This window comes from Lepisma saccharinum, chromosome 20 (assembly GCF_977018435.1).
Source record: "Lepisma saccharinum chromosome 20, izLepSacc3.1, whole genome shotgun sequence".
Lineage (NCBI taxonomy): Eukaryota > Metazoa > Arthropoda > Insecta > Zygentoma > Lepismatidae > Lepisma > Lepisma saccharinum.
The window spans coordinates 49,721,370-49,732,813 of record NC_139248.1 but is presented as its reverse complement, the minus strand read 5'-3'; the positions used below and the strand labels follow the sequence as shown (position 1 = coordinate 49,732,813).

The 11,444-nt window shown below is 38.7% G+C and overlaps 1 protein-coding gene across 1 annotated transcript in view; it reads right to left on the bottom strand.

The window, feature by feature from the left end:
- Positions 1–235: 235 nt before the first annotated feature.
- Positions 236–11,444, bottom strand: part of LOC146003459 (bone morphogenetic protein 10-like) — a 207,504-nt gene continuing 196,295 nt past the window's right edge. The window contains exons 2-4 of the mRNA XM_083141747.1: positions 10,885–11,034; positions 8,969–9,546; positions 236–469 (exon numbers count right to left, since the gene is read on the bottom strand). Coding sequence (XP_082997873.1) covers positions 236–469; positions 8,969–9,546; positions 10,885–11,029 — 957 coding nt within the window. The 5' untranslated portion in view covers positions 11,030–11,034. The remainder of the gene's footprint in view (positions 470–8,968; positions 9,547–10,884; positions 11,035–11,444) is intronic.

Sequence of the window (11,444 nt, the reverse complement as noted above, 5' to 3'; positions counted from 1 at the left end):
GTGGTGTTGCCCTAAATGTTCAGGTTTTGTCACAATCGTTTTGGCTTATAACTTCTGAACAAGGCTTTTATGGACAAGGATTCCTAATCTCAAGTTGATGATTTAGTTCCCGTCTATCATCTCTGAAAGTTTATTACATGGTCATGGAAAAACCCTGTATACTTTATAAACTGTACATTATGTAAATGCATATACAGCAAATATATTTATACAATTTGTACAGTGCCAGTGTTCATCATCTGCAGCCACATTCTGCCACAACCATATCTTCAAAACTAAACTTGTAAGTAAGTACTCCATTATCATCCAAATACAGAATGGATATGGGATCCAATTTTGTTGGCACACAACAAGCACGTGGAACTTTCTTAGGGGCAACCGTGTGCAGCAAAGTTTGAATGATGGCATGTTTTGTTGGAGACAGGTGGTCACTTACAGGGAAGAAGCACTTTCCACTGCACTGGAAGGCCTACAAGAGTCAAGATAAAAAAACAATAGATAAAACAATGCACTTAGAAATGTGGTTTTGACCTATTCAGGTTTGCTGAACCATTAAAGTACTAATTTATGTGAAAACATGAGTTATGAACAATTTGCAAAAAGGCACTTTTTTTAAGTTTGCAAAAGATGACAGCCATGAGGACCAGTGCTTACCTACTGACTGCCAACCTTACCCCTACCAGAGGTGGGAGATCATCCAACCAGTTATGAGGTGAATGTAGTCAGCACGGTGAGCACCCAGTTATTAATGTATGTTCTCCATTACTGGGTTATGCTACTCACTTGTGACTCTCCAATTTTCTCATGATGGTGGGTGGCCACCAGTCCCCTATACAGGCTGAAATTTCAGGAGAAGTTGTTACGCTTCCCCCTGGAGACTCGAACCTGCACACATTCCATACCCAGAGCACAAAGGTTGCACTTTAGAGTACATGGCCACAATGTGGGATAAACACCTATTATTAGACATTAGTAATTTAAATTTCATCATCAAAGCAAGTACATTAAGAAATTTTAATCACCCATAAAAAAAAATTGTGTGTAAGAGTAGTACTTTGTTGATTTCACAAAATGTTCCAGGTTCATGGAAAAAATGTGTTGTATGTTTGTTGTATCCTGATTTCTAATTGAAATATCTTTTTATGCATATGATGTTGATGTTCAGTTCACCTTCCAGGTGCACAACAATACTTGAGTAATAATTAGTCATTGTTGATAAATGCAGGGGTATCTATGTCTACAATCTAATGCCATCCCTGAATGCATGGAGCAGTGAGTACCTGAAAGAGTTTATATATTTATTTTAAATAATTAAGTTGTAAGGTACGTGAACCCAATATTGCCTAGTACCCAACATGTCCCATTTGCTGTTTCCAAGTAGTTAGATGGTTAATACAACAAATTACGTTAGTATGTCATTTATACTGTTTGAATGACATGATTGAACCTGTTGGCTGTAACTATAGTTCAGTAACTTCAAGAGAAAGAAGCGAAATAGCTGAACCTTGTGATTGTGTTCTACGTGATCTAATATTGCACAACTAATTTATTACTTACACTGCATCTTCCAAGCGGTAGATGTCTATCTCTATTCCATATTATAATAGCTCATAATTTGTACTTTACAACATTGTACTTAGTTTAAAATTTATTCTAAAGTACTGTTTATAATAAAGGAAGAAAGAAGACCATGTAAGGTGTACTCAATATGGCCTACATAGGAATATATCATGAAAGACATGCGCAAATGGTCCTCCTCCGTAGTCGAGCGGGTTAAGGCGTTCACTCGTCTTGAGATCGTTCGCTGCGGGACGGCGTAGGTTCGAATCCGGCTCTGGTCGGAATTTATTCGGCCTACGTATAGGGCCGGTGGCAACCCACCATCGTGAGGAAATTGGGAAGCTCCGAGTGAGTGAGCGTAACCTGGTCGAGAAGACCTACAATAACGGCTGGGGGTTCGTCGGGCTGATCACCCGTCACCCCAACACTGGTGTGAGACCTCCACGCTATAACAGGTGACGGCGGAACAGTGTGGGAGGGAGACCAGCAGTCGGTAGGTAAGCCAAGGCCCGCCATGGTGCTGTAGAGCTATAGGGTTATGTTACATGCGCAAATGTGACATTTGTTACTTTAATGTTCATGTAGTGTGTGATATGAGTAGACCTCGGATTTTAGGTTTTTATCCTATTTTTTCATTTGCAGGTAAATAAGAATTAACAAGTTATGTCAGCATTTCATTAAAAAATGCAACAACTGACGAAGTTTTATAGTGCCTAAAATATCCTATTTTGCTTGTTAGAACCTATTTTAGGTATATGTGCCTAAATTAAGCCTTTCTTTAGGTTTTTATGTATTTTTTTAGGTTGTACAGGATTTTTATATCTCACAGATGTATTTACTCTGTTTGGTGACGAAACACTTCAATGACCAGTGGCGAAGCTCCTATGAGGCTTAGCCTACCCAAAAAATTTTGAAATTAAAATGTTCTTGTACCCTGTAACAATCATAGTTCGTTAAAACGAATTAAACCATGTAATCCGAACGTTTGGTTCCGCCGATCCTTCCAGATATCTCGTCAGTCAAGCCAGAAAGAGAGCGCGCGTTCGGTCCGAACTGTGAGGCTTTTAACGAAAAACCTCGCGTTTAAAAGGCAGCTACAGCGTGCGCTCTGTGTAGGTGGGAGGGGAGGGTAAGGGGAGGGGACTGCCGATTCACTGGGTGAAAGCGGCTAGCCTCAGAACCAACCTGTTGTCTAGTCTTCTTGTGCAAAGTGCGTCGTTCACGCGCTGCATTGTTGAATGTTAATTTACTTCAAGTGCATGGGCTCACCTGTGTGTGTGTGTGTGTGTGTGTGTGTCACATAGTGTATTTATGTTATAAAAATATAATACTGTGAAATTATGTGTTGAAAACTCTAAGAGGATTTGCAGTGAAATAAATGTAAGTGAACAAGACTTCGTGGCTCTCAGATGCTTAACCTTCGAAATCTTGGAGACACTGACTGTACAAATGGAAATACGTTTTAGAGATCTTGAAAAGATAAAATTTGTTGAATTGCTAGACCAAAATAGCTTTGGGCGATATAACTACATTTTCCAGTGATGAAATTAAATAACCTTCAGTTCACATATCCATTTTTCAACAAAGAACGATTAGAAAATGATTTTAAAAATATCTATGCTGATGAAGAAAAGCATTTACCTCCTGCAGACCGTCTAAAATTCATAGTTAGCAATGATCTTCAAACAATCTACAAAAGAAGTAACACAACTTATCAAGTTGGTCTTGATATTCCTTGTTACTGTTACAACAGCTTCCTCCGATAGAAGTATGAGCACACAAGAGAGTAAAAAATTATCTCCGTAATTCAATGAAAAATGAAAGATTAAGTTCTCTCAGTACAATAGCCATTGAAAAAAAAAAAACTGGTTAAAGAACTTCCTATTGATCAAGGCTTTAAGGAAAGAGTAATTTATACTTTTGCAATTGCAACCAACAAGAATCGACGCATGGACCTGCTGTATAAAAAATATGAGCAGATTTTTCAGCCTACCCAGTATTTACGCCTTAGCTTCGCCACTGTCAATGACTGGCATGTTTTAAACATGTTTCTGTCGATCTCACTCCCCTACATGTCAATGATGTTTTTCAAAGCTCTAACAAAGCAAAATGGCTGGTGCCACTATTACCTGCACACAGTGGCAGCGATTAGAGGGGCAGTTTCCCTTTTCCCCTAACTTTTTGCCTTACCCCCTCATTATGGACTCTTAATGCTAAGCCTTGTCTACTAAGAGAAAGTAAACTGTCCTGGCCCCATACCAGTTTTGGCACATAGTCACCTCTACTGCCTGCACAGTCCAAATACAAACTTCTGATCCTTGTGCTCTTACTCACTTCCGTGTCAGTTCGGTCCTGTTGTGGTATTCACACCCTGCGAAGTAATGTTTCAGAATTCAAATTTGCACTACTAACTATGTGTCTGTTGAAAGATAATTTTCAGCATGTAAAATGATCCTCTCAGACACAAGGTGGAGTTTTACTGTGGATAACATGAAAAGAGATTCAGGGTTGTCACAAGCACCATGATAAAGTTCAAGTATAGCTAATTCCCTTAAACTTAAGTATGACGCACTCTCACCACCCACCCACACAAATACGTATCTAACAATATAGAGGGTCTACTTGATTCCAATACACCCCAAAATTTACCAAATCAACTTCAAGATGCCTTACAGTATCTTGCAATAATCTTCCGTCTGCCAGATAGATTGTTCTGCAAATACACTAACAAAATAAACGGATTGGGAAAATTCTTCTTTATTTTTCATGCAACTTTAATTTTCTTCCTCGATAAAAAAATAAAAGCTGAACTGAAAGAAACTTGCCTCAAGTCATTTATAAATATGTATGAATTTAATGGGATTTGGATTAATAAAAGTTGCAATTTTCCACGTCTACGGGAAAAAAATTGAATAGAGAAAACATCTACTTGTATACCTTTTTTTCATGTTTTAACAAAATTCACGCATAATTCCCAGAGCCAATAATTCACGTATAATTCCAAGTGAGTAGCCAACCTGATATTGCTAACAGCACAAGTATAGTATTAGAATAATTTGTGGATAACTTTGAAAATGATGCATACAAATGAAAATTTTGTTGTTATATAAACGTTACGTTTAGTTTATGTTTATTAATAAAATAAATTTCTGCCTTGGTCAGCCGAAAGTATATGTGTCGAAAGCAAAGTCATGTCGGAATATCACTGTACTGAAGTCAATCGCCTGATATAGAAACAAGAGACTGGTTAGTTATCATTCTCTCCTTACATTTCGTTTACAAATTTTTATTCCCTTTGTTAAAGGACAAAAAGAGACGGGATTGGTTTCACATTACAGCTTTACTGTTAGTTTTAGACGTCGTGTCCGGCCGAGGCTGGTAAATTGCCAATTATTCTTGTGTTCACAGATGATTTAATGTTAGTTTGGGAAGATTGACCCCTTAGTTTTAAAGGAGATTGAAGAGGCATGATCTAAATTTGCAAGATACGATTATCTCGCTCTTAGCTTCTTATAATATTTCTCTCATATCTGAAACATCTGACCGATTGTCACTGATCTAAAAAAGACTGTACAGTTGAGATGCATCGTTGCAACAGAGCATGCACCCTCCCCCCATATATATATATTTGTTATTTTAAATTGGAATTATACAAGTATCGGTATTGGTATCGGTGAGTATATCGGCATCGGTATCGGTATCTGTTCAAAGCGGTCTCGGCCCAGCCCTAGTATTAAATATCAAGGGGGAGATAGGAAGCTCTTGATAAAGTGTTAAATCTTAGATTGTCAATGGATTTCTGTAGTGGATAGAGAATTCGAACATTAAATTGTGGAGACTGTATTTAGCGATATGGTATCCACATGTTTTCGACTCCAAATGTGCCAAAAGGGAAGCTGGAAAAGACTAAATATCTCGGGATCCTAAGAAATTATTGACACTCCATTAAATTAATATTGTTGAAAGCCTGCAAAGAAATTGATGTAAAGATGTTCTTGCTCGCTTCGCTCGCACTAGTGTGTTGCGAGAATGCCTGTTTGGCGCTTTACTGGGGCGAATGTAACGTTTTATACTATGGCTGCATTACAAAACATAAGCGATATTCATTAGTAATATGACTTTTTAAAATATAATGCTTATTGTTTGTATACTGCTTAATTTAAAACAGGTGCATCATTTAGAACAAAAATATATCGAATCACATTTCTAACTTCTTGTCAGGAAAATGTTACTTTAACAAGTTAAATTTGCACTGAAGACAATAAATATCCACGTAATTATTGTTAGGGGTTATTAAAATAATTATATTTATCCCCAAAAAGACATGAGGGGGGGGTTGAGTTCTTTGAAAGAGAAACTGTATATTATTTTATCGCCCTGAGCTTAAGTATTTCTAGTTAGGGTTATTTTTTGTTGATTTATTTGGTGTTTTAAGTCCACTTTATGCACAGTAGGGCTAATCGGGACTGGACCTACAGTTTAAAGTTAGATCCGAACCACTATGTGGTTCCACCGGGTATCGAACCCGGAACCCCTTGATTACAAGGCGACGATGCTACCAATGCCCTATCGGGGAGGCCCTAGCTAGGGTTTTGTAATGTCTCGTGACACAATAATTTAATCTGTCATACGGCTGCAGCACGATATTTGGTTTGCCAAGGTTGAATTTATGTTAAATACTCAAATTGTGAGTTTTATAAGCCCACTCACAAACACTATTTATATGAATTTTTACATAATTTAATTTACTACATTTAACCAATCAATGTGCTAGCTTTAAGTTTTTTCGAAAATCAAACAATTAAAAATATGGAGAATTTAACATGGTATTTCATTCAAATCAGTTTTATCGTATTCATCCAAACTATTTTGGGGGAATATGATGAACGATTTTATGGGCAATCTTGAGTGATGGGCACCTCTGTTTAGAGAGGAGAGGCAGATCAAGTATAGTGTTAATTAAGTAAAGCTAAGGAAATAGTTACTTTCGGTAGACACGCTTTCGTAGTTTGAGGGCGCGAATGATATGATTTTGGGGGACGCATGATATAATTGGGGGGGTCGCATGATATGAATTTTGGGGGACGCATGATATGCTTTGGGGGAGGGCGCATGATATGATTTTGGGGGGACGCATTACATGATTTGGGGGGATGCGGTATTGACCTTAGGGGGGGTAGGCACCCCTGCCTGCAATTAATAGATAGATAGACTGACGAAGAAAATCGTTGTTTTATAATAGTATTTCATGTATTTTTCAGTCCAGAAAAAAATGTCCTTATAGTTCTCATAATTTCCAAGATATTTGATAGCCCACGTAATGTTTTAATATTGTCTTCCACGAACAAGCAAATAAATCCTGGTGATTTTTCTGCCTTAAACTAATACGTACTTTGCCGGTCTATCATTTGTCATTCCGCAAATTTTCATCTCTATATCTACAGCAGTTGCCGAGAAATCGATGAATCTTTTGACAAGTTTCGCTGTTCTTCCCCCTGCCCCCACCCCTTGGCAACTGGCTCTCAGAGCAATACGACTATTTTAGTACCTTTTGTGATTAACAGGTGGCGTTGTGGAGCATGTGCTGTCAAATTAAAGTCCCTGGGTAGAGTCATCGTCCGATTGCGTTTCGAGGTCGTTAACGTTTACACTTTTTAACGTGTTTGTGTAATTACGTAGTCAGTGGCGTGCCCAAGGGGGGTTTGATTGGGGGTTATAACCCCCCCCGCTTTGGCCCAGTATTTTAAAAAAAGAACGTCAAAGGTAGGAAAATATGACAAAATGAGGGCTGACTACAAAGAAAAAGTATACATAACCCCTCCCTTTCGAAAATCCTGGGCACGCCACTGTACGTAGTGCAAATTAATCATAGCGTCTTTGTTAAACTGTGCTGTTTTTAGTTGAGTACATGCAACTTGAGAAACCCAAGTAGAAGTGTTTTTTTCCGAGAAACTTTTGACACTACTGCAGTGACGAACAGAGGTGGACCGGAATCTATATAAAGGTAAGTTCTGTTACTAATTGTTAGAGGCACATATTTTTGGTAAATAAAAAGGCAAAATTTCGGTACAAAAACTGAGTCAATTTCGGGTTCAAAAGCGGTAAATAAAATAAAATATCGGTGTTATAGCGGTGAAAAAATGGATGAAAAGTGGTATATAAAAAGACATATTGGTTTTAAAATTGTGAAAATAATCCTAAATTTGATTTAAAAACTACACTTATTCCACAGAATTAACATTTCACTTCTAATAGCACATTTATGTAGTTATCAGAGTATTAAGTTTATTTCTGTATAAAGGAGTCCATTCTTGCTTCTCCAATATTAACAGCAGAATTAATCAATTTTCCGGGAATTGCATAACTCTCAGGATAATTCAGACCTCGGAAGGTGTCACGGCGGTGAATAAATCCTGAATTTCGTGTTTAAGAGTTAATTTCGCTTTTTGCAGTTCATTTCGCATTATTTCGTGACAAAATATGGTCACAAAATGCACCTCACACCTTTCAAAAACATGAAAAATTAACACTACAATGTGTTTTTTCAAATTTCGTTTTTTCGTCAAAAACGAAATATGCATGCCCCTACTAATTGTGCATGTTTCGACGTAAAAATTGACCAATTTTGTAAACTTACACCCATTAGCATCGTCACTCAGTCAAAATTAGATAATATTTGCGTTAAGTAAGGTTAAGTTCCGTTCCGGAAGGGGATAGAATGGCTTTAATGTACGTAGATAATGTGTTCGCTGTATGATGAAAACAGATTTTAGATTCAAGCCGTTTTACCCTGGCGGATAAAGGGGGTCGGAGCGTGGTGCTGATCACATCACGTCTAAAATATCCGAGATAGAGAATGTGTGGGGCCCAACCTCCACGTCCCTTAAATGCGCCTTCATGCACGGGGAACTTTACCTTACCTTACTTTAAGCGTTTGCAGTTGCTCTTTCGCCTACTCCTGGGAAAGGCATAGAGGACGACCTAGGCCTAGTGTCAATTTTGAAGAAAGTAGTGAAAAGTAAAAAGCGAAAAACTGAAGAACTTCGCCGGGAAATTCGCCCAAAATCTTTAATTCGCAACCAAAGAACATTTAAAGGAGGCAGAAAAAGGAAAGGCATAGGAACCACAGAACAAATATTATTTAGTGCGTGTTTTCGATTTTATCCTTAGTATATCTGGTCTAAACTAATTGCTTATCTTTGTTGTTACAACAACCCCCACCCCTCAGCCCAATTTTGATGGAGGGATTTTTGGGGGACAATATTGTGGCTGCAGGGAATTATCCTGTACCCCCCCCCCCCCCTTCCAGAATTTCGCACTTTGCTTTGTGTTTCATATCGAAGGTTGGGCCCTACCCGAAACAAATTTCTTTAAACTTTAGCATGAACTTGAGAAGCATTTTTCGTACCTCGTATCCACTTGGCGCTATGATCCAGGTATCGTAATTAATATCAGCGAAGTTGACGTACAAGGGTCGTCGTCGACACGTATTACGTAACCTTCTCAAACGTGGCGACAGCTTTTCTCCATCAGCGGGTTCCTTCGTTCTTCCCGCCACCTGCCCTTCGTTGTCCCAGATGATGTTGGTTTCCTCTTCGTAATCTTCCACCTCCAGACTTCGCACTTGGCGGCTGTGGTTGCTCGAGCGGGGAATCGCCAGCGCTGTCAGACGTGGCGGCATCTGACGGTGGAAAAATGAAGCACTGCTGTCAGTCGAGTAGTAAAGCACCAGCAACGATTCCTCAATCTGTTGAGAGCGAGGCGTCGCGATTTCAAAAGTCCCAGGGTCGCCTACCGTGTGGCAGGCGCAACTGATGTGAATTATTATCTGCTGGTTGCTCGTGTATCCGCGTGTCCACGCTTGAACTGCCGCCGTCACGTTGAACATTTCCCACGTGTCTGCCCTCTCGTACACGTGCTGCATGTCAACTTCCTCCAGGGATCCCAAGTCGTCAACAAGGAACACACGGATCAGTCGTTCCACACCTGGAAAGAAGATTGTAAAGCGATGTAAATAAAGGAAAATGCTAAGATGAGTGTTCGAACACAACATTTATACGTGTAAACACAAAAGCTCTCGTAACCCTTACGGCCCAACAGCCGTTTCACGAACATTCATGGATGCTAAAACCTTTCAAACTGAAATAGTTGCTAATTACACAATGACTTTCTCTTGCCCATTTTAACAGAAACTTCAGCCATTCAGGGTTCAAGTACGTGTAACAGAAAGATAACAACTGATCATAGTACTTCTCACTTCGGTTGTAGTCATGGAAATTAAAGCGTATGAACACTCAGTGAAACCTATCCAGCTTCTAACGCAGGCTACGGATTTCTAGATCACACCTCGTATAAACCCATACAAAAAATAGAAAAAAATATTTTGAGAGATTTATTTAATAATTTTCTTAGTTTTAAATATTGCAAATAATAATCCTTGCATCCTCATAAACATTCATATCGTGGCAGAAAATTTCCATATATCCAATATGAAAAAGCATATTATGCATTCCGCGCCAAAAAGTCAACATCTGTGGCGGTTTGGTTATCACAGCGCGCTAGAAAGCCAGGGGTGTTGGATTCGAATCCCGGCCGGATATGGGTGTTCTGTGAGTGTCCTGTCATGTATTTCGTCATATTATCACTCATCCTCATCAGGGTATGTGCAATTAAGCGTAAAAAAACGCGTGAAATACGTAAAGTATGTAAAAACTAGAATCAAATATTAAAATTAAACGAAAACATGTTTTTTTGCGATGGTTATTGTTATGTACGGCAGTTGGCAGTGGCAGTAAACAAAAAAAAAAAATTTAAAAAAACTTTCCTTCCGAATTTGTGTGTTCTTATACATAAACATTTAAAGTGCATAAACAATCTTCAGAAAAATAATGATTTTGTGCTGAAATTTGTAAAAAAATGAAAGTTTAAAACGTAATATAATTAAAATAGCTTTTATGTTACTAATTTACGAAATCAAATTGGTTTTATACGTACATCTGCGTTAAAACTGGTTTTCTACGAAAAATAAATTACTAGTAAATTACGCGTAACTTACGTAAAAAATGTAACGAGTAAATTACCTTACCAACCCTGATCCTCACATTCTTGATTAGCCAAAAGTGGCAGAAAAGCGATGAAAAATAATCCAAATCAATCAATCAGTCTTCTCTCACATCCCACCAATGAATGGAGCGTCTTCTTGGAGGAAAAGAAAAGAAAACAAATCGTTTCATAACAATAGACTTGAAGAATAGCGTCCTGAATCCTGGCCATCGAACAGCTAGCTGCCTTTTAAAAAATCATATTGTCAGCCGTGGCACTCACCAGCGGGAGACGAGCGGTCGGGCTGGACGAGGGCCAACACGCGCAGTTGCGCCGACTGCAGACGCTCCGTCGGCGACTGCTCCGGCATCTGGAAGGTCATCGCGTACCGGCGGTCGTCTGGAGGGTCTTCGCTGAGGGACGGCATCTTCACTGCAATGAACAATAACAAATGATGCATTGAGAAACGTTACAGAAGGAGACAATACAACACAAGTTACGGCTGCGTTCTAAAGACCAAGGCTATCATTTTGTAAATTGAAGTTTCAGCATCTTTGATGCCCTGACTTCCACTTGTGAATATTGTCCTTCTCGTCTTATACTTGCTGCGTAAAAATTCGTGATGAGTTCCTCTTTTCACACAGCTCTCACGTTACTACTTACAGAGAGTAGAGAGAATCTAGAATATACGCATTTCATGTTAGAGTCAGATATGTCTACTATTCTACTTTCAGATGGAGATATTCTCATTACTGATACATAATAATACTAATACTGTAGTATATAGTATGTTTAACATGCTATGGTCACCCATCCAAAAAGTGCCAGCAAAATGTTTCTTG